Below are 25,319 nucleotides of genomic sequence, written 5' to 3'. Positions count from 1 at the left end.
ATTTTGTCCGGAGACCGACACTACGGCCTACTCTTATCGAATTCTTACAGCAGCCCCCCCCCCCCCCCATCAAGAATTGCTTCCGCCGGCCCTGTACAGTCAAGGGTTCTTTTACGTGCACGCCAAGGTGTACACGGGACTAACTATAATGAAATGTAAGTCACCTGGCGAATGACATTAATACTTTATATATTACGACGAATTTAAATGGATAAGGATGTTCTCGTGACAGCGAGATTGATTTGGGCAAGACGAATGATTGTGTAGAAACTAATGTGTATACTATAGAAATCAAATTGACAATATATTTGAACTGAAATCCACGAAACCAATAATATCAGTTTCAATTAACGGAATATATGCATTGAGAAACGCAGCTGTCCTGGCTAAATTAATCCCTATACATTACATATTGCCAAATGAACCACTGCAGATTGTAGAAACATTTGCTTCACCATAAGACGCAATAGTAAATACAGAGCATCGGTTTATACACACAATAAAACAATTCAAAAGCTCATTTTAAAGCGGAAAACCGTTAGTACTTTGCAGATTAGTAAAAAATAGTTTACTATTCGAAATAAATTGATTAACACTGGGCATGTTAATGTTAATCCTATCGTGGTCTTACAATGTCCGCGATTTATTATTTATTTATTTATTTTTTTGGTGTCATCGTTTTCTCGGATTTATATTTGTTGTGTGTGGTGCGATGCACGCCTCGGTCTATAAAAGATCCAAATAAGTGGTCATTTTCGGTTAGATCTATTTGATAAGGCCAACTTCAAGTTTGGTGAAAAGTCACGAGATGTAAACAAGGTTAGCGCTAAACCCAACCCTAAACCTAACCCTGGACCTAACCCTTAGCTACAATCTCACCAACAATCACCTGTCCTAACCTTATTTACATCTCAATAACCTTGACGAAAATTGAGCTGGCCTTAACAAATAGATTTAGCCGTTATTTCCCGATGAGTTTAGAATTCGGGCGGGTTATTCCAGTTCCATATGCCTCAATACGCGTGACGCTCCAAGAAGTTTTACATTGTTGTACACCCTTTATCATGGACATGTGGTTGGCGTCTTTACCAATTTTGTTTAATGGTGGATACCATAAAATTATATTGAATGAAACATATAGGCTACCAGCAAATGGGTTTTGTTTTTGGCGAGATCTTCTCCGACGTGGTCTCCCTTGTCGGTGGTGCAGGGCGGTGGGCATGTCAAGTAAAAGAACCCTTGAAAGATAGAATTTCCCTCATCGCACCCTTTATGGTGTAAGGTCGTCTTCATTAGCCCAGTTGGTGCAGAAAAGTAGGGCGTTAAATCTTATTTCATTTCATTTCATTTCATTTGTGTGAAATGTTCTTCAACTAATATCGACCTGATTCTGATTCATGTATCCTGATAACTAAGAAGAAACCAGTCGACTTTCTTTCTACAGACAACTGATTGTTAATGTTAAGATACCATGGGGTCATTTATACAACACTTCTAAACAGACGGGCGACTTTTGATAAGATTGCGACACTGGCGTCTGAGGTAATGTCCTCGCCGTATTTATATTTGTTAGCCGATAGGAAATAAACATTGCCAAACATTTAAGTGTTCAAAGGAGATCTCGGGGCTATTTTTGGACAGACCTAGGATAGGATGTATACATTGTACAAGCTAAAACACATTTCAAACGAACATGATAATTTCGCCCGATGGATATATTCCCAAAAAGTTGAATATTAAAGCTATTTTCGTAATCTGAACTGAATGTCCGTACCAAGACCTGTCCGGATTATTGACAGTTTAGTTAGTCGTGTTGTCTGTCAGGGTGTATCTATTTTAAGTGAGTTTCTGGCAACGATTCAAATGGAAATGAAATGGGGTTTAATATCCTAATTTTTGCGGGTAGTTATATTATTTTTAAAATTGTCTGGACAAATAATTGCAAATTTTTTTTTTATTTTATCTTCCTTCCCTAAATATTGTTTTCCTCGGTCAGTTTGTTTATTTTGAAAACTATAGCACTGGTTTCATCAAATTTGATATACAGAAAATTCAGTTTATATTTTAAGGCATCTTTGGTTGTTGAAACGTTTTTAATGTGTTTATACAGCAGAGTTATTTTCTCTAGTTGATATTGTCTTGATCAGATTCTTTTATGTAAACATCGAGCCCATGGAACCTTCAAAGTAGTTTCGGGTATTTTGGGTTTGGTTCCGTTAAAAAGAGCCTTTTACTTGGAAATTGTTTTTTTCCAACTTCGACGCCACAATGTGTGTGTTTACTTTCCTACCAAGTAAAAGAAGGGGCGGAGTATAACTGATAAAGGATTATTTCGGTTACAAATAAATCTGTAGTGGTGATAACTGAGTTGCCATCATTAAGGCAACAATCCGAAATGGAAATTGAAACTTTAAAAAATTCTAGTGTCAATATTCCACATGTTGAGGTGTTTTTCTTTTATTCTCTATTTCTTGTCCTCGATCTGTTTATTTCGAATTTTGAAATTACTAATATGTTATATAAAACAAACCTTTGACGGAAGGCCGTGCGGATTTACAGGCCCCGGACTGTATAGCGCAGTTGACACTTACGACTGGCCCCCGAATCCATTCACTTGATTTGATATTGTTCTTGCAAAGTCTTTGTAGTTTGTGTCTTGTCCGCAGGTATGGCTTATTGGTTTTGTTAGCGTGTAGTGTGGTGCTCATGCACATACTAATATTTCCCACAAACGGATCTACGGCAACACCGGCGGGGACCATTCGCAATTTTGGGGTTCTTCATTTCTGCAAAGTGAGATAAGTTACACGTAACATTACCAGCAGTATGGTTGGGCGTTGGGGGTAGTATGTTTAATTAGTGCGCCTATTTAATCACCAATCTGTGACAATCGTAATCAAAGTATGTTTGTTGTTTCCAAATATAATTTATATGTTCTGTAATCCCTTATATTAATACAACATTCTGAATACAAGAGATACGCTACCCACAGTGAACTGTTATACAATACCGCGCTGCCTTTTTCATTGGAATTGACATACTTATAAAAGTATTTCATTTTGTTCTGCAAGATAGTAAAATAAATACGTAATGGAGTTCACACTTTTTATTAAAAGCAACCAAGAAGAGTTGAAGGATCGTGTTAGCCAACTGACGTAAACCTGGCAATTTTTAAGCCAAGCTTACGATGCAAGTTCGAACATTTTCTTCACCTATGTTAGTCTGTTCAAAACTTCTTGATTAATCTTTTGTGTTATTATTTGCCAACCCCCATTTCCAGGCAACAAAACATACCACACAACAGCTAAATCGTCATAGGGGCAACAAGGGTTGTTGCATATTTAATCTTTTGTAGGTAATGGGGGAGGGGCATTTACAAGATAATTTCATACAGATCAGATTATAATTCAAGTCCTTTGAGGGTTCACAAGGTGCTACAAACTGAAACAAGGGCCTTAACTCTGGAAGTAATATACAAAAATTGTTGAAATTCAACAGTATTTTACGTTTTACTAATTTAAATAATGCATATAAATTTCATATAGATCAGAGGATGAGTTGGAGCGTTCACAAAGTGCAACTATGTGAAACAAGGGCCATAATATACAAAAATTGCTTAAATTCAATAGGCTTCTTTGTTTCACTAATTTAAACGATGCATATAAATTTCATACTAGATCAGATGATAACTTTCATCAGTTGGAGCATTCACAAGGTTCAATAAAGTGAAATAAGGCCATAACTCTAGACGTAATTAATGGAAATTGCTGAAATTCAATAGACTTCTTCGTTTCACTAATTTAAAAAAAACTATATCAATTTCATACAGATCAGATGATCACTTTTGTTGCTGGAGCGTTCACAGGGTTAAACAAAGTGAAACAAGAGCCATAACTCTAGACTTAATTAATGGAAATTGCGTACACAAAGTGAAACAAGGGTCATAACTCCAGAAGAAATTAACAGAAATTATTGAAATTAAAATATGTTTCTTTATCTCACTAATGTAAACAACAGAAGAAATTAACAGAAATTATTGAAATTAAAATATGTTTCTTTATCTCACTAATGTAAACAACATATATGAAATTTCAAAACAATCAGATGATAAATGTAGTCTGTCTGTAGAGTGTTCACAAAAAAATGTGGACGACGGACCGGCGGACAGGGGTGAAGACAATATATGACCGCATTTCCATGTGGGCATATAAAAACTTATAGACCGTGTTCTTAAAGTTTTACTTTTAACACATACCGGTACTGGTATTTTTTGATTACTCATAAGGGAACAGTCTCTGATGTGGTAAGGCAAACATACACATGCTATCTACATTAATAAAAAAAGTCATTTATTCTCAACGTTTTTGTCCAATTACAATTTCTTAACATAACAATTATTCAGTTTAGATTAATTTGACTCAAAGGCAGAGTTGAATTGATTTTTCTTCAGCTTCTCTTAAGAATAAAATGCATTGAATACAAGATATTCACTGTCATGTACATATACTATAGAATTGTTGTTGTAATATCTCAAGATTTAGATACTGTAGATGGTAAATTGTTGTTTTAATGTCTCATGATTTGGATACTGTAGATAGTAAATTGTTGTTTTGATGTCTCATGATTTAGATGCTGTAGATAGTAAATTGACATTTTATATAGAATTTCACACTAGTCTCATGATCGCCATCTGAAAGAAGAAGGATATATTATATCTTTTGGTTTTGCCAGATCATCACTGTACTTTCTGTCTGCCATTTTGTTCTATATCTGACCCAAGTAAGAATGGTCAGGTTAACATTTAAAACTCATGTAAATCATAACTCAGGCAATATGTAGTATTATACCATCAAAAAATAAATCCATGCAATACTTAATGCCACTAAATATTACTAGACACATGACCACTATTTTGTCATTATAAGTTATTATAAGCTTATTTCTGATTGAGTAGGAAAGGAAATAAGGAAATAAATTATTTGATAATGTATTGCTCATCATCTGTTGGAGTGGGGAAGGATACAGGCATATCTTATAAGGAAATATTTGATAAGGCGTACAGATTTATAATAAAGAAACTCTGATCTGTGTTAATTAGCTCTAGAGGTACGGTAAGTACATTTACTGAATGAACAGCCTCCCCATGAACCATCCTACCTGAGGTAACCTGTACATTCTATACCACCTATCTTAGTGTTTAACAGGTATCCTCCATTAACCACCACCCTATCTAAGTGGTGAACATAATCTAAATCCTAGACAAATGGCTTTAAATCCATACTCACATCTTTAATACTTTATCTTTTCCTCCACTAGCTACTCTCTGTCCATCTGGGCTCCAGTCTACAGCAAAGACCTGTTTTAAATGTAAATATTGTATTATATAAGTTTTATGTGTAAATATTATATATTTCTATGACTTAATCTATCACATTGAGCTAATTATCTAATGATCTCAATTCATCATTTCCACCGGTCATTTTATTTAGTTTTTAATTTTTAATTTACTGCTTAGTGGTAGAATGATGGCAATAGAAGCTCTTCACCCATTTTCTTCTTTCTGTTTTGGGGTATCTCAATCTAATTAAAATATAGATCTATATTTCGTTTCGTTTTTTATACTTTTGATGGCCTACACTACATGTAGATCTAACAAGTTATAGTGGGAGTTCACGTTCTATGACGTCAGGTACCAAGCAAGCGACATTTGACCCGATTATGTCAGTCATTCGATTAAACAATTAGCGACCGCCATGTATTTTTTATCTACTTTTGCTTTGTTTTGATTTCTATTGCCGCTAATGTCTTCCCACAGTTCCGCGCAAAAAAGGTCAAACGCTCGATTCGACAGACCATTTGATTGGCTGACCCCTCATTTTAAGCAGAACACGAGTTAAATAACAACGCTTCCAGATCCAAGTGTAGTAAAGACAAGTAAAATCAAAATTTTGAACTATAAAAACGAAACGAAATTGGATCTGTGTTTTAATCAGGTTGGGGGTATCTCTATGGCATGTGTTAAAATCTAAATATTTTTGATATTAAACATACATTATGCAAGAGCAAAATCTGATTATTGCAAGTCTTAATTTAGGCTTCAGATGTTATAGAAATTATAAATTAGATCTTTATTTAAACAACAAGCCCAAAATCACGGATGGCTCGGCTACAGCTCGGATTTAAATAGGATTTCACTTATCAATTAATTCAAATATGGCGCATCCTGATGAGAATACGTCAGTTAGATCGAGGCTAAATGATAGAGTGTACTTAGCGAGGCCACTGTAGAGCGTTTACGCATGCCATTGAAAACTTTACTTGATAATCGAGATATGTAGGTGGAGTTAACGCCTGTCAATCAAACGATCAGACACGGTGAAGGCACATTTCACTACCATTTCTAGTCAAATATTACAACGATGATAACTATGTTCAGAATAAAGTAATTTGACTGAAATTTTCAAAATATTCTTCTTTCATCATCTACTTTTGAACTGTTATAGCAAGAATGGCCAATTCTCTGTAAAAATCTCCCATAATGTATCTTTAATTATATCCTTGTTAAAAGTAATAATACACACTATTTTAAAATACCTAATTTTAAGGTGTATAACTTGACCCTGAATGTAAATCAACCCATGTAATATTATGATGGAAATGTCACTTATTAAAGGGAGGTAAGTTATTTATTTCAGACGGAGATCAACAATAATTAATTTCACCACTGACTTTAATGTTAATTCTGGTCTAATTGCCCTGAACATTTTTCATTACAGACAGAGCAACAACTGGTCATGTTTTTGGTCAAAATTTTTAAGCCCACCACTGAAATTTTTAGATACACAAACTTGAAGTAGCATACTTTCTGCAGTACATATTGCCATAACCAACAGTAACTCTAAACCATGAATATTTACCCAAACCTGGCGGAAAATGTCAATTCAAAGATTCTTCTTCGATTCTAGTCAAAAACGTTAACAACAAATGCCATACAAAATGGGGGAAAAGGGATAAAGAGAGAATTGCTATAGACACACTACAAATTATGGGTACCGAGATGGTGAAATTTAATTGTGGTCTGCATCCAGATATTTTACAGTCAAACACCACACAACACTGTGTTACATCAGCATCACATGAAAGTCCCTGGAACTCTTTCAGTCTTGCCAGTTCAGCAAAATATACATGTTATCTAATGAAATGGATATAATCATACCACATTACTTGCTTGAAAAATTTTGAATATATTTTTCAAACATTTCATTTTCAAATTGGATCACTGATATGCAAAAGTATCACTTCTAAATGAAAGTGAACATATATATTTATCTAGAAATGAAATGTTATTTAAATAAATTGAGAAGTCAATTAATTTCTTTTTGAAATTATTTCTAAGAAGTCTGTCTATTTTACGAAATCTTGTTTATTGCAATATGGAAGGTTAAAATATATAAAGGGAAATAACTCTACTAATAGCCTACAGTTCTTACCTCATCAGCATGACCTGGTAAATCAAATAATAATTTTTTATTATCTACATCCCAGACTTTTAATGTTGAATCTGAACTACCTGAACATATTAATCTACTATCAGCTGACCATGCTACTTGATACACTCTATTAACATGACCTCGTAAACTTGCTAAAAATCTGCAAATAAATTAATACATGCTTTAAATTTGCCTATTGCAGGTTTGTTTATAAGTTTCAAATATTACTGGTATATAAATTGTTACTTGGACAACAATTTATTGATCACACAATTAGTTTTTCTACAATATTCTGCTATTCTCGCAGAATAAATTTCGCAGGTTGTGAAGAAATGTAGCCGCGATTGTCATTATACACTAATACAGGTGTGGTTCATCTCAATTGATTTGTTACGCTGTAATGGATTAGTTGTTAACCTGACTATTAACCATTTATGATTTAGGACAGGAATCATCCATCAGTCCAGCAGTGTTTGAGTGAGATTAGGTCTAATATAATAAAACACTGCGAGGAGTATGTGTCACTTTAGCTTACAATGCTGGAAGTAATTCTAAGTGAAACAAGTTTGGTTTTATTTTCTGAACTTTCCATGTGTGTTGACTCATTTACTTATGTTCAATTTTGGTTAGTGGTACATGCAGACAGATAAAGAAACCAAGGTTGTTGGATTGGAATTATACCCCCTTACAGTAATACCATGGATATATATACGGTCCATAGTAATACGGTTTAGGCACCAACCAATACTGGTTATAGTTAATAAACACTAATAAGATACAAAAAGAATCACACTTACTTCCCTGTTCTTCCATCCCATAACTTCACTGACTTATCAAAAGAAGCACTGGCAATAAGACGTGTGTCTGGAGAAAACTGGACTTCATTAATAAGCTGCTGATGTCCAGTCATTCTTGCAACTGGTTTCTTCTCGACTTCTGGTGTCCATAGAAATAGCGTGAAATCATCTGAACCAGATACAAGTCTTTCTGGTTGTGTTCCCTGTAATATATCACAAAATATATGTCACATATAAAAAAATATAAAAAATAAAATAAAAATCTATTTTTAGTTAGGAGTAGTGTCCCCTTACTCAAGAATGGAAGTCAATCATCTGTTTTATACACCAGTATTAATGCATGGTGTTTGCTCATTAAATCAGAATGAATATTTATCAAAGAAATGTCTCTAAATCACCTCAAAAATGGAAAACCATACCCACTTTGATTTTCCTGAAATTTGATTTATATGCTTATTTTGACTGGAAGAGCTGATATTCTAAATATTTAGCTTGATCAGACTAATGGTTCCTGAGATATGACCAAATTTGACACAGAATGACCCTATAGCATGTTGGGTATTAACAGTTTTACATGTTATCTTCCAAATGTTGAGACAATGAAGATGATTTTTTGTCGATTTATTGTTTATAGTGTTGGCGATCGGCTAACCAATTCACCTGGTGCAGTGTGGATCACAGATTCCTTATTTTACAGATCAACATTCAAAATCTTGAAGGTGTAATAGACGATTTATTAACCTTAAAAGGAAATCATCCGTAAGCATATGATATAAAGTGTTAATTTTTTTTAAAGGGGAAGATGACCATACCTTAGCTGCATCATATCTCTGTTTAGCTGACTTAGCAAGAACCTCAGCTGTAAAAGTAATAAAAACCATATGAAAACTTTTAATTCTGCTATTAAAATATACTCTTCAAAAAAAGTAGGGGATATTGAAATGCGAATACCTATGCAGGTTGCGATATGATAAATAGCCATGGACATTTGACATGCTTTGAGAGTATGAAGAACTTATCGCCCCAACAGAACCACTGAGCTGCACATGTGACACGCAATAGGGCCATACACGTGGGAGGGGTTCATTGTCAAATTTGACACTTCAAGGAAGGGTTGATGAAAACTGCCGCGTGCTGGTTTATCTATCCATGTTTGCTTTCCTATCGGTTCTTGCATAAGATTTACTGTTTAGCATATCTTTGCTTTAGTGTGTTACGTTTAATTTGATTGAGAGACGTGTTCGTTGACGTCAACGTCAACTGACAACACTGCAAGAATTGGCCGTGGCACTGCAAGAGGAGTGGGTCACGACGAATTGCCCAATGTCTGAGGATTGGTGGAGCAATTACTCCTTATCAAGACAAAAATCAACAAGCCAACAGTGAGGCTGATGTCCCCCGCCGAAATTGCAAAATAAATAGATGACACATATTAATTAATCGCACATTTATTTTTTTCACTAAGTTTCATCACTCTCTATCAGATAGAATCAAGATTATCTTGTCCCAAACCATCGACAAATGAAATCGATTAGCTCTGCTTAGCTTCAGCTCGAAATGTTAATTATTGAACTCAGTCAAGACATTCACCTAATGAACATCTACATATACATCAAGTTTAAACATTCACCTAATAGACACCTATGCCAAGTTTGAACATTCTACCTCAATTAGAAGGAGAGTTATTGTGTTCCAAAGTTTCTACCAATCAAATTGCTTATCACTCTGCTTACCCTCAGCAAAAAATGTTCATTATCGAACTTAGTTAAGGTATTCATATAATAAATCTATACACCAAGTTTCATCAATCTCACTTAATTAGAACTAAAGTTATCGTGTCCCAAAGCATCAACCAATCAAATTGCTTATCTCTGCTTACCCTAAGCGGAAAATGCTCATCTTCGAACTCCATCAAGGCATTGACCTAATCAACACATACACCAAGTTTGAACATTCTAGCTCAATTAGGAAGAGAGTTATCGTGCCCCAAAGTATCAACCAATCAAATTGCTTATCTCTGCTTACCCTAAGCGGAAAATGCTCATCTTCGAACTCCATCAAGGCATTGACCCAATAAACACATACACCAAGTTTGAACATTCTAGCTCAATTAAAAGTTATCGTGTCCCAAAGCATCAACCAATCAAATTGCTTATCTCTGCTTACCCTAAGCGGAAAATGCTCATCTTCGAACTCCATCAAGGCATTGACCTAATCAACACATACACCAAGTTTGAACATTCTAGCCCAATTAGGAAGAGAGTTATCGTGTCCCAAGGCATCAACCAATCAAATTGCTTATCTCTGCTTACCCTAAGCGGAAAATGCTCATCTTCGAACTCCATCAAGGCATTGACCTAATAAACACATACACCAAGTTTGAACATTCTAGCTCAATTAGGAAGAGAGTTATTGTGTCCCAAAAAGTGTGACGGACAGACAGACGGACGGACAGACAGACGGACAGACAGACAGACAGACAGACGGACGAACCCATTTTAATAGTCCCCTGCTTTCTTCGAAAGGCGGGGGACAAAAATGTCCATTTTCACTTTTGACTGTGTATCTATTTGCGAGTGAAATGGGGCCGTCAGATAAGCCGCCCATATGAAATGTTTATGTTCATGTGTAGGCAATTGGCCTGTTATTAACATACACTGGTTACCTCTAATAAAAACAGCAGTGCATTTCCCCAGTTTTGTATTGTTTCTGAATATCCCCTACTTTACCATGGCTTATATTGTCTGCTGAAGATGTCAAATGTTGCCACATTTTCAATCCATTTTCAACGAAATTAATCCTTTTTGCACTGATATTCCTTGTTAAAGATTTAACTTTCACAATATTCTAACTTGTAAGAGACTCCTCAAACACTTTAATATTGTTCATTTTGAAATTATGTTCAATAATATAAATCTGATTTTAATAGTCCTGTCTTTAGATCAGAAATCAGGAATTATTTTCAACATTGGATTGAGAGACACCATTAATCGACACAGGTATAAGTTTACTCTCACCATACAATAATCCAACAGTGAGGGTGAACTGTGAGAAGTAAGAGTTTACAGTGGGAAGTTGGGTTGGACAATGGAAAGATTGGGTGCACCATGAATTAAAGTGTGTACAATACTACAGTGCAGAGTAAGGATGACAATGGAAAGTTAGGGTGGACAATGGGAAGTTAGGGTGCACCATGAAAAGTCAGGGCGGACAATGGAAAGTTAGGGTGCACCATGATGAAAGAGTGTGTACAATGGAAAGTGAAGGTGCACCATGGAAAGTTAGGGTGGACAATGGAAAGTTAGGATGCACCATGTAAAGTTAGTGGGGACAATGGAAAGTTAGGGGCGACAATGGAAATAAGGATGCACCATCACAGGTTAAGGTGGACTGGACAATGGCAAGTTAGGGTGCACCATGCAAAGTTAGTAGGGACAATGGAAAGTTAAGGGCGACAATGGAAATTAGGATGCACCATAACAGGTTATGGTGCACAGGACAATGGCAAGTTAGGGTGAACCATAAAGAGATTCAGGGTCCACCACACAGATAGGGTGGACAATGGAAATGTTAGGGAGGACCATAAACAATTAGGGTGGACAATAAAAAGTTAGGTTGCACGATGAAAACTTCAGATAAGGTAGTGTTTAAAATCTGTCAAATTTGGGCACAAAATTGGAGAATATTAATAGTGTTTTATACACATACGTATACATTCACACTAAAATTCTGTTATACCTATCAGAAAAATATTTAAAAATAAATTGGTCCTTGAGAAGAAATTAAAATCCGCCCACTAAGGTGAATAGATTTTTACAAATAATTGATCCTTTTAACTAATGTAAAGGTTGTTATCAGTATACCACTGTATTGTATCCCAAGATAAGTCTACTGAGTCAACAAATGACCAAAAAGTAAACAGAACATATAGGCCATGTTGTGAAATAACCATGTCAACACAATCGGTTATAATAGATCATCGACATTTAACGTTAAGTGTGAATTTATTACTCACAGATCACCAAGATCTTTAATACTTTAAGGTACTTATCACTGTAAAAATCATTTTAAACAAAGTGGAATAATGAAAAGGACTGAGCTTAAATATGACGTGGATGTTTATGGAAAGCTGAACATCTGTTAAAAGCTGACAAACCGATACAAGATATATTGGTTTTCAATCCATTGAAGGTGCTGGATTAAAACATAATAATACCTTTAATAGAGTAAGTATATTAGCCTAGATTCTCTGTTTTATTGGTAGTTTGTTTGTCTTTTTGAGAGAAGTCTGTATGACAGTGCAGTGGCCCCCCGGATTTGTTCACTTGATTTGATATTTGTTGTTCATTGCTTGCAATGTCTGTTTATTGTCCACAGGTTTGTCTACATGTAAGTGCGGTCCTCCTGCACTTACTATTAGTGACAAATGTTTTGAATTTCAAATAATGGATAAATGTTATGTAGTGGGCTAGTGACCATTCAATTTTAGACAAAGACCACAATGAAATGAAATATATCATTGGTAAAAACTTGAGCTCCATATACAAATTTCATATTTTAGAAAAAGGGTCTAAAAAGCAGCTGTTCAAGCGAAAAATATCCCCAATATTTTAGCCTCAAGTCTTTAGAAGTAATGTTTTTTCTGTCATCATTAACTAAATTCTGTCTTTTTCTTTCTTTTTATATTGATAACATTGTGGTACATACATTTGGGTGTGGTGAAGTTTATTATTTACATAAGGTGTTTTTTATTCTTAGATAAGACCCCAATTTGTTTGATCTTTATGGATTGAGAACTGTCTTATCACTAAATACATGTGACTGACTCTTTAGTTTTTATACTAATTATGTGATCACTTTGATGAAACTCAAAATCTGCTTCTAGAACTCTTATATTTTCTTCTGTTTATATTTGGACAACAATCATTTTAGTATAATTCAGGAACATCAGACTTTAAAGAGGAACCAATCTTATTCAATTCAAGAGATTATTTAAAACACATTTGTTTAAAGAGTATTTTAAGATATAACTATCATAGCATGTAAACTATTTTATCTCTAGACTTTTTGTCATTCTCTGGACATACGTATTTAGTTTATGTGAGTAAGTTGGTTCAACAATAATTAAATAAAAAATTGCCCATCTTCCAAAATTAAGTTCTTTAATGCATGTTCATCAATGCAGGCAATGTGTTGGCTGACATGAATGACACTTTGCCATTGATGATAGATACTTGGACAAATACAGATATTATTATTATCATGTAATCCCCCACCTCAACACACACTTTCCTTCTAAATAAACACTAAAAAAATCAAAAGATCATTACACACAAGTACAGAGAACTTTACATAACCATGATACTTAAACAGGCAATATGTAACAGCTAAATCTGTCTAATTAAACATTTATTAACATGACAAGACAATAATTAACTCTTGATGCAATCGAATGCCTCTGATTTCAAGTAGATTAGAATGATTCTGCCATTTTATGATTTAATTTAAAAATGGAGAAGCGAGGCTAAGACTTGAATGACCAGTACAGTGGTCAGATCAATGCACACATCTTGTCAAAACTACAACTAACAATAACTTAGCTCAAAATAAAGTAATTTAAATGAAATTTTCAATATATATATATATTCATTTTGCATTATCTATTTTTGAAATATTATAGCTCTTTATCTAATTCTTACATAATGCCCCTGTAAGTACCTATAATTTATAGTATCATGAGATAATAGATATATTTAACATTATCCATTTTAATCAAGTGTATAGTAATAAAATAACCAGAATATTTACGATGTTTGTTATTGTCAATAGATAATAATACTCCAAGAGTAATATAAAGCAAGGTTTATACCAACCATTATTTGTTGGCTACTTACAGCTAACTTAATGTGATACTTTAAGTTTACAGTATTTGTAGTCTGGTCAAACAAGTTGGACAGTGTGTTACCTTCTTAACACGGTAATTACTTAATTCAAGTATCTGACACAGTATTACACTACACCTATAAGACTATTATTACCTACTTCATATATTATTATAGTACCTATATTCGACATTTATTTAACCTGTAACCAATTCATTTACTACATAAATGTGAAGTTTTATAGATATTATGGTTAACAATTGAATAACATTAAAAACAAGTAATAGAGCCCACAAGTATGGATTACATCATAAAGTAACATATTAAATTCTTCCACAAGAATTGTGTACATGTAAGTACTGTTTCATTAAGTTCAAACAACACCTATCACCAGTCCCCATGAACTGTTCTTATGCAAACTATCAATAATAAACAGTACAAGTAAAAAATATTCTAGAACTATTGATTTGACCTAATTGTTTCTATAAATCTTGTTATCTCTCTGATTTACAGTCTTAATAAAGATATTCACTTAAACATTACTAGGTAATGCCAGTCAGTGCTTGCTCAGACCTCATCTTGCAAGTGCACTATGTAATGGTCACCACGTTAAAATTTGTAAATTGTCAACTTGTAAGTATTTCAAATTACAAATATATTTTATTTCGGAACTTTGGTTAAGTTTTCTTATCAATGGTTACATCAAAGAAATATATCTTTGAAATTTTGAATTTGAATCAGTAATAGTATCTAATATTATTTAAGAATGACAACACTGCTTTGTTAGAAAACAGAATCAAATCATATAAAATGAAAGTAAAAAGGTTTCCTATACATATTCACTTTCAATACAGGACTGGATAATGGTACATTAAATAGTAATAACAAATTACAACCACATCCTTCATATCATTTAACATGATACCTGGTATATTCATTTACAACCAATAATCACTGATAAGAATAGAAGTGATGACAATGCACAGGTACATAAGAAATACAGTATGTTTTATTGTATAAAGGTAGGAAATTATCCTGTTTGAGCAATAGTTTTAGTTTCTCACTTGACCATATTATTGTATGGACTGTATCTTTTAGGCAGTGGGCAGTTTAACAGTCCATATTTGGTCAAATTCATATCAACGATATAGTTTATGACTGATCTTAGGGATGCTATTGTTAATGAAAAAGTAGTCTTTCTTCACCAGCTTGATATGGTACCTCTTGTAATTTGGCAGACACTACTGAACTATGATGCCAGACATTTATTAATAAAAGACATTTCTGTAGCAGACAAAATGCCAGGCACCAGAGGGACAGTGTTTGATAAAGGCTGATTTTGTGACTGACAATGTCTGTAACAGGTGCCTTATTTCCATGTTTGAATTATACTATTCAAAAAAAGTAGGGGATATTTGATTTTGGGGGCATAATACTAAAATATGCAAATGACTACGAAAAAAGTCACTATAGAACCTAACAGAAGAAACATTTCCAGTTACATGTGACGCCCAAACGCACCAATAGCTACCGCATGGAATGCAGGTGATGCTTGGGATCATCATGGGGGTCCAACCCAAGATTTGCACGACTCTGACTTTGAATGTTACAGTCGCATTGTGGCATTGAATTCCAGGGTGGAAACATCAGTTTAATTGTTTTAGTGACCAGAAAACAAATTTTGATATGCGTCGGCTTACCCAAAATGAAAGGTTACGTGCCCTTGGCATGCTACAGATCGGCACAACACAGGCGGTTGTGGCGCGGACGATGAATGTTTCTCAGTCTGTCATAAGCAGGGTATGGTCCAGATACCATGATACACAATCTGTACAGGACAGACCACGCTCAGGTCGACCAAGGGCGACAACTCAAGCCCAGGATCGATTTATCCGTACCTTGGCCTTGAGAAATCGTGTCATCACAGCAAATCAGATCAGCGCTCGTCTTCAAACAGACACTGGTGTGAGAGTGAGTGGCCAGACGATTCTGAATCGACTGCATAGGGGTCACCTTCGCGCCCGACGTCCTCGCGTGATCCCTTGTTTGAGAGATCATCACATTCAGGCAAGACGTCGTTGGTGTAGGGATCGTCAACACTGGGATAATCGACGCTGGAGCAATGTGATGTTTTCAGATGAGTCAAGGTTCACTGTTGATTTTTTGGACAGACGTAGGAGGGTGTGGCGTCGTCGAAACGAGCGCTTCCAAGACGTTAACGTCATCAGACATGATCGATTTGGGGGTGGTTCTGTTATGGTGTGGGGAGGCATCACTGTTGCTGGAAGAACGGCTTTACATGTTGTTGCATGGCGTGTTACAGGCCAGTACTACCGGGACAACATCTTGGCAGTCCATGTTGTGCCGTTCGCACGACGTCATGGCCGCCGTTTCATCTTCCAGGATGACAACGCAAGATGTCACAGGGCCAGGATCGTTACAGGTTACCTCCAACAACAGAACATCACCACATTACCTTGGCCAGCACTGAGTCCCGACCTCTCCCCCATTGAGCATGTCTGGGACATGCTTGGACAGAGGTTACGTCAACAACGTCCTGCCAATGTCCAAGAACTTGCTGCTGTGTTGCAACAGGAATGGGACAATCTGGACCAAAATGACCTTAGACGTCTCATTAGGAGTATGCCACATCGGATCAATGCTTGTTTGGCAAACAGAGGAGGATTTACCCGTTACTGACTTGGCTGTGATGCTGTGGTAACTTTGCTGTTTGACCCCGGGTATCATTTTACCCTTATAATGGTCAGTCTGTGCCTTAAATCGATGAATGTGAACTTCATTTCATTTTGTCATTTGTTTCTTCGTCAGTTTCATTAGGTGACTTTAATAACACTTAAAAATCAAATATCCCCTACTTTTTTTGAATAGTATAGGTAGAGTACGTGGATGTCAATCATTATGGAAAGCTTGGTGCAGTTTTTGGAAATAAACAAACAAATGATGTTATATAATAATTGGTGCATTACCATGTTTGTACTGCCCCCTCCCCCCCCCCCCCCATACAATATGGTATGGCATTTATCATGTTTTGGAAAAGAGCTCCTTATGTATGTATTTACCACTCTATTTGAGAAATACTGTAGAGGAACCATTATGTACTTTGTACTTTTACTATGACATGTTTGATTGCCCTAGAATCAAAGTTATCAAGTTGGACTTGTTAGCATCATCATCAGAAATAGTTGCCAATCTAATAATAGTAGGCCATCTGAGATGACAATATATACAATAGTTAAAGGTATAGATAAGATTAAACGTAGGTATATAAGAGAAAATGTAAACAATATAACACTAAACACACAAAGCTTCGTTATGAAGACAAAGGTAATTCTTTTCTTTGATTAAACACAATAATAGTTCGTCCATTGACTTGTTCACTGTGGGTTTTTTAAACATAGTTAAAATTAGTTTTCTCTTGATTTATAACAGTTTCTTATTTACTGTGTAAAAGTCACTGCTACAGACATATTCAATTTCATCATGAATTCTCAGTATTTCAGTATGTAAAGAGAATTTGGTCATGTTGAAAATGTTTGTTTTATTTTATTGTATTTTTACTGAATAATTAGGGTTTCACACTGCGTAGCCAGTGTGAACACTATTGTTTTTGTTCGGATTATTATTCTTATTAGGGTTTCACACTGCGTAGCCAGTGTGAAACACGATTGTTTTTGTTCGGATTATTATTCTTCTTCTTATTATTATTATTTTTCCATTTGAGCATATCTCAGAAACTACTTGATGGATCGATTCGATGTCTTCGGTTATGCTGAGAAAGTGGGTTTGACTTAAATGTTAAAGCTATTTCTGCGACAATGCGAAATGTCCGAAATCACCAAAGTTGTCGTTTTTCGATATTTTGCCGTAATGTTATCAATAATTGTCGGATTGTAATATTTTATGCATTTTGACATAGTCAGAGACAAGGCACATAGCTACAGATCTTTGGATTATTTATTTTCGACGAATCTTAGGAGATATTAGGCGCCAAATTTTGAAAATTTAAATTTTTACAAAAAACTTTTTTATTAATGAATATTTTTATGTGGTATTTTACTTAGGGTTAAAGAGTCATCTGATTTGACCAAAAATGGCAACATTTTTTGCCACCGTATTTTTCCTTGGCCCCCATTGGCTAATTCAGTTTTTCAGTCCTGTATTAATTATTTATTGTTCGATTTGTATAAAACAAAGTTCATGTGCTCCGTGGTCCAAAATGTCATTTTTTTTGTTACCGGTAAAATTGCCTTTCAGCAACGGAAGTGACGTAAATTTAGCAAAAACTACAATTTTTAGAGTTCGGTACCACTTTTTGAAAGCAAATATTATTTTTTTCAAATCTGGTATGACTGAAAGGGTGTCACCGGAAATGACGTAATTTGGGCAAAAAATGTATTTATAGCCTTCAAACCAGTAATTTATTCAAACGAGTCGTATTTGTTATTTGTTTAAAATTTTGATATTTGATTCCAATCAACTAATAGAATGAACCCATACGATCATATAGATATCACAAAATGGTTTCTAACTTGTTCAGTTGCGAAGAAATAGACGATTTTCAACAGGTAACTTTTCAAGGTTTTTGGTTCAAAAAAGTGTCAATTATTATTCGATTTTCATAAAATTTCCAGTGTGTGATACCTAATTTGGGCAAAAAATGTATTTATAGCCTTCAAACCAGTAATTTATTCAAACGAGTCGTATTTGTTATTTGTTTAAAATTTTGATATTTGATTCCAATCAACTAATAGAATGAACCCATACGATCATATAGATATCACAAAATGGTTTCTAACTTGTTCAGTTGCGAAGAAATAGACGATTTTCAACAGGTAACTTTTCAAGGTTTTTGGTCCATAAAAGTGTCAATTATTATTCGATTTTCATAAAATTTCCAGTGTGTGATACCTAATGCCATTTACGATTTTATACAAGTAATTTAACACTTTTTCTGTCACCGGAAGTAAGGTCATTTTGGCAAAAACTGTATTTTTAGCCTTCAAAACAGATATTTTATTCAAATGAGTCTGATTTGTATTGTTTTTAAAATTATGATATTTGATTCCAATCAAAAAATAGATTAAACCCACACGATCATACAGATACCAAAAAATGGTTTATAACTTGTACGGTTGCAGAGAAATAGACGATTTTCTACAGGTCACTTTTCAAGGTTTTTGTTCTATAAAAGTGGTAGTTATTATTCGATTTACATAAAAAAAATTCACCATGTGATGCATTATGCCATTTATGATTTCATAAAACTAATTTAGAATTTTCATTATCACCGGAAGTAATGTAATTTTGTCAGGATCACTTACATGTAACAAATGTATACAATGAATTGATATTGACGGATTTGGTTGATTCTGCGTACATTTTATTAGGGTTTCACACTGCGTAGCTTGTGTGAAACACTATTGTTTTTGTTAAAATTATTCTTATTATTATTATTATTATTTTTTTTCCAATTTGATTGTATCTCAGAAACTACTTGTCGGATTGATTCGATGTCTTCGGTTTTACTGGAAAAGTGGGTGTGACTTAGAGATTAAAGCTATTTCGAACGTTCTGCGACAATGCGAAATGTCCGAAATCATCGAATTTGTCGATTTTTGAAATATTGCCGTAATATTAACAATAATCTTCGGATTTTAACATTGGATACATTTTGACATAGCCAGAGACAAGGCACATAGCCACGGTTCTTTAGATTTTTGATTTTCCACGAATCGTCAGAGATATTAGGCGCCAAATTTTGAAAATTTAAATTTTTACAAAAAACTTTTTTATTCATGAATATTTTAATGTGGTATTTTACCCAGGGTTAAAGAGTCATCTGATTTGACCAAAAATGGCACCATTTTTTGTCATCGTAAATTTCCTAACCCCCATTGGCTAATTCAGTTTTTCAGTCCTGGATTAATTATTTATTGCTCGATTTGTATAAAACAAAGTTCATAAGCTCCGTAATCCAAAATGTCATTTTTTTTGTTACCGGTAAAGTTACCTTTCGGCAACGGAAGTGACGTAAATTTAGCAAAAACTACAATTTTGACAGTTCGGTACCACTTTTTGAAAGCAAATATTATTTTTTTCAAATCTGGTATGACTGAAAGTGTGTGCCCTGTAAAGGCGCAGAAAACATCGGGCTCAGTTTTTTTAATTTCGATTTCGTTTTCGGGTCATTTTGATTTAAAGGTGAAAAAAGGTGAAAAAAGGTGAAAAAATGAGCTATTTACAACCCATTCAGGGTTTTCATATTTTAAAATATTTCTTCGCAACTTTCATAAACTTGTAGCATTAATCCATACGAAGAGAATCTATCTCAAAATTAGTTTGTAATATGAGCAGTTGCCGAGAAATGGTCAATTTTGCATGAGTCACTCTTTACGCTATTGTGTCTGTAAAAGAGTCAATTATTATTGGATTTTCATAAAAGTGACACCATTTGATGCGTAATGTCAATTGTGACTAGTTCAACTCAATTTAACATTTTCCATGTCACCGGAAATGACGAAATTTGGGTAAAAACTGTATTTATAGCCTTAGAAACAAATAATTTATTGAAATGAGTCGTATTTGTTGTTTGTTTAATATTTTGATATTTGATTCTACTCAACTAATAGAATGAACCCATACGATCATATAGGTATCACAAAATGGTTTCTAACTTGTTCAGTTGTAGAGAAATAGGTAATTTTCAACAGGTCACTTTTCAAGGTTTTTTGTCCATAAAAGTGTCAATTATTATTCGATTTTCATGAAATTTTCACTATGTGATACCTAATGCCATTTACGATTTCATACAAGTAATTTAAGATTTTCATTATCACCAGAAGTAACGTTATTTTGGCAAAAACTGTATTTTTAGCTTTCAAAACAGATATTTTATTCAAATGAGTCTGAGTTGTTATGTTTTTAAAATTATGATATTTGATTCCAATCAACAAATAGAATAAACCCATACGATCATACAGATTCCAGAAAATAGTTTCTAACTTGTATGGTTGCAGAGGAATTGACGGTTTTCTACAAGTCACTTTTTAAGGTTTTTGGTCTATAAAAGTGGCAATTATTATTCGATTTACATAAAATTTTCACCATGTGATGCCTTATGCCATTTCTGATTTCATAAAACTAATTGAATATTTTCATTATCACCGGAAGTACTGTACACTTACATGTAACAAATATATAAAATGAATTGATATTGCTGGATTTGGTTGATTCGGCGTCCATTTTATTTGATGTGTGCAATGATGAGGTGGAAACCTGTTTAATGGTTTCATTGATACCGGAAGTGACATATGTTTAGGGTAACGTGGCACCGGTGAAACCCGTCATTACTGCATCGCAGTTCTAGTTCTCATTGATTTCATTACAAGAATCATATTGATAATTACATCCTTAATTAGGGAAGTTTTTGATAAAGTTTCCATCAAGAGTTTGAACAGATATTTTCAGTATTACATAATAGGCAAAACTGGCATTAGTTACTGGCTCCTCTTGAATGTTTCCTAGTAATCATTTGTCTGTGGTATCACCCTAGCTGGAAGCTGACATTAACCCCTACCCCTACCAATTTTAGTTGAAATAAAGGGTTAATCTGAGCTGTTATTTTGATTACTGATGGGCAAGATATATTACGTGGAAGGTGGCTTGTTTATTGACATTATTTTTGGATTATAAAGACAAAAACTTTTTCTTTTTTTTTTCAGGAATTAAAACTGACAACATGAAAGATCGTAAGATAGAAAGCACCTTTGAAATGGAGCAAAGGAATGGTGAATCAGAGGTTGATGGTGTCAAACTTGAAAAGATTAAACAGGAAATGAAGATTTTACGTAGAAATCGAATATGTCAAGCAATTGCATTTCTGATCATCTTCATGCTGGATGTTGCTGATCTGCTAAGTGACTGGTTGTTATATGTTGATATATATCTAGCAGAGGCAGGTCTAGTCTATGGGCCACCAGCAAGCAGTATTATTAACGCTCTACTGGCATTCTCCATCATCGGTTCCATAACATTTATACTAGAGGCTGTGAATATGGGTAAAGAAATCTTTACAATGGAAGCATGGGTTGATACTGATCTTATGTCTGCTATAATAATCTGGATTGAAGATGTACCTCAAATTATTATCAATGTCTTTATTGCTATATGCCGTGAAGATCCTATCAGTGTGTTCCAGTTGACGAAAGCCTCTGTTATCTTACTGAGTCTGGTTATTCGTATAATCGCCTCCCTCATTCGATACACTAGTAAGAAAGCCATAGCTGAAGCAAAAAAACATACGCACTACACCAACCGCCATATTGCTTATCATTTCTTTATTATGTTTGGTCTCCTTGTTAATGCAGGATGTGCGATAGCTGTCTTTATCTTCACCCAAACATCCCGCGATGCCAGTGGTAACCTCAGTTTCCAAATCCCTGATTCTGTATTCGAGGATAAATACAACGATCAGAGATATTTCCAAAATGTTAGTGTTTATTTCCATCATTCGACCTTTGACTATGTTGACAGTGATGCCTCAGACACGAAAGCGAATTGGATGCGTTTGATGAAAATCAACACCATTCGTGAACAAAAAAGTAAAAGAGCCTTATTCAACTATGAATATCAGGATACGACAGCAGAATTAAGAATGGCATTGTGGGAAAAAATCAATGAAGGAAATTGGGAAGTTCAGGAATGTTACACTGTCAACAAAGTGACAAAACAAATAACGAACGAGACTAACTGTGCTACATTTCTGACTGGATCATCCACGTCTGTGATATTTCTGTTCTATTTTGTCTCCCCTGACACATTTTTCAGGCGCCTTCTTTTTGGTGACATAAAATATAATTTAAAAGTGAACGATACAAGTACGTGCAAAAATGTGGATGACTTAACAGACTCAATTGAAGATGGAATTGCAAAAAATCTTCCCACTATACATTATTATCGTACAACTGAATCAGAAGTCTATCATTTGTTGTCTGATAATGGTCAAGTGAGGTTTTACAAGAATGATGCTGATTTTGAAGATATAGAGAGTGTATGGGAGACGGGATGGGGTAAATGTGATCCTACTGGTACACTGGCACCACATGCTGATGATTCTCTACATGCACCATGTTATAAGACAACATAAAACTTTAAATATATTCCATTTTAACATATATTAATCTGAACACATAGTTCTATGGAAGCTTATCACTTGTGTAAAATCTTTAATTCTGTTGTACCTAAGATGACTTCATATAAATACATGTCTGTAAATACAGGAGTATCAATCAGGTAAAACTAATGGTTCGTTATTCGTCACTGGTGACTTATCAATAATATTCCAAACACTATACATGTTGTGACAACATGCTGTGCACTCGAAAAGATATTCCAAATAGTGACCTTCACCATCCAAAAACTCAAAATGTGTAAATACCACACATATTGAATGCTAATATTTTTTCCATGGCCAGTAAAGCACACGCATGTTTTGGGTCCTTAACCTGAGATTTGCAAGCAGTAAATATTATTAATATCAAACAGAAGCAAAACTGGCTGTGTGTTTATTAATCTCACTGAAACATATGACTGGTTCAGCGAAACTATGTGTCAAGCAGTAAATACAAACAAACCGGTTCATACGCCTTTATAATTCATGCTTAGGACGAACCATAAGATGTCATATTGAATACCAAAGAGGTCACTGTTTTCCTCAATTTTATTATATATCTCTCTGGGAATGTGTACCTAATGTACTGTTTATTGATATTTTCTCTAGTATTGTTTGTTCTCTCTATGTTTTGTTTTACAGTTTCCCTACTCTGTACATTATATATACATCGATTATAAACTTTTAAAGTTAACTAAATTATCATCACAATTTATAAATCGACATTGTCTATTTTTGTGAACTGAACGTTTATGGGATTATATATATATATTGTAATTATAAGTAATATCATATGGACCTATTTATAATAACAGTAAATATAAAAACACAAATTTATATGGAAAACAATCACAGTAAAGATTAAAAAAAAAGCATACAGTATTTATAAATAGTACCGGTAGTTACTTAAATCAAATGAAATCAAGTTTAAGTTGTACAGATACCAAAGAATTATTTTTACAATGAAATTTGTTAATTTTGATTTATTTATATCATGTTATTATATTAGTTTTGTCATTATTATATATACTTTACCCAATAAAATACATTGTTTGTTATTTTTAGCCTATCAAGTTCATGTAGCCACAAACTAGGTCATTTTGGGACTAACATATGATACAATTTTATTTCAGTAATTCACTTGCATGGAGGGATCTTTAGCAGTGGGAGGAAAAATGAGGACCTGGTGAAAAACCAGCAAGGTTGTGTAGGTGACCCTATTCCTTGTTACATACATACATGCTTGGGATAAAAACCATGTCATTTGACTCTGACAGACTTTATGATCTAAATCGCACAGATTAAACGCCCCCCCCCCCATTTACTACAATATAGTTTATACTTTATGATCAGTACCACAGAAGTAATGTATGAATCAGTAATCATTTAACTCTTAACTGACCCAATGTTACCATTAAGTACCCTTGTCGACAACTGTCAATAAACCCGGTGAGCCGAATGCAATGGTCCTGGCGTAATGAGAGTTACTTCCCTTCTAAATAGAAGACTTTCACTTATTAGTTTACATCCTGTTTGACATTATAATGTAGGTGTATGTCTAGGCCTATACGGAAATGTTCCGATAATGCAATTTATCGTCCATATTGAATTACAGTGATTAAGATTTTATTAGTGGTGTAGATTTGAAAGTTTTGTGTTAGAACGTATTAGAAGTAAGCCTAATCAACAAATTATTTGACCAACATTTCGTCAACATACCTGGTCAACATAAATTTTAACCGTATACACACTTGTCAACTTTTCGGTAACATGTTGGTGAAAATTTATCGCTGTTTGTTTGTGTACATTCGATTTCTACCATTTTGTCTCCATGTCATATGACTTCAGGTAGGTCAGTTGATTTCAAACTGATTGGTCAAAGTCCTTAAATTTCTCATCAACAAGAAAACTAGAATTGCATTTGCATACTTTCAACAATATGTTGCCCAACGCGTTGACA

At 34.3% G+C, this 25,319-nt stretch overlaps 2 protein-coding genes across 3 annotated transcripts in view; one reads left to right on the top strand and one right to left on the bottom strand.

Moving 5' to 3' along the window:
- Positions 1-4,328: 4,328 nt before the first annotated feature.
- LOC126824877 (notchless protein homolog 1) overlaps positions 4,329-25,319 on the bottom strand; it is a 28,400-nt gene continuing 7,409 nt past the window's right edge. The window contains exons 10-14 of one of the 2 annotated variants that reach the window (XM_050554283.2): positions 9,100-9,146; positions 8,288-8,490; positions 7,491-7,650; positions 5,286-5,356; positions 4,329-4,690 (exon numbers count right to left, since the gene is read on the bottom strand). In XM_050554283.2, the coding sequence (XP_050410240.1) occupies positions 4,678-4,690; positions 5,286-5,356; positions 7,491-7,650; positions 8,288-8,490; positions 9,100-9,146 (494 nt within the window). In that variant the 3' untranslated portion in view covers positions 4,329-4,677. Of the gene's footprint in view, positions 4,691-5,285; positions 5,357-7,490; positions 7,651-8,283; positions 8,491-9,099; positions 9,147-25,319 lie in introns of those variants that run through there. The other variant, XM_050554284.2, reaches the window with a different exon arrangement.
- On the top strand, positions 12,267-24,324 carry LOC126824878 (uncharacterized). The gene is made up of 2 exons (XM_050554286.2): positions 12,267-12,513; positions 21,912-24,324. Exon 2 carries the CDS (start codon positions 21,929-21,931, stop codon positions 23,333-23,335), a length of 1,407 nt encoding a protein of 468 aa, XP_050410243.2. The 5' UTR covers positions 12,267-12,513; positions 21,912-21,928; the 3' UTR covers positions 23,336-24,324.

Source organism: Patella vulgata, chromosome 6 (genome assembly GCF_932274485.2).
Source record: "Patella vulgata chromosome 6, xgPatVulg1.2, whole genome shotgun sequence".
NCBI classification, from domain to species: Eukaryota; Metazoa; Mollusca; class Gastropoda; family Patellidae; genus Patella; species Patella vulgata.
Note: the sequence above shows the minus strand (reverse complement) of the source record. Positions and strands in the feature narration are given on the sequence as shown.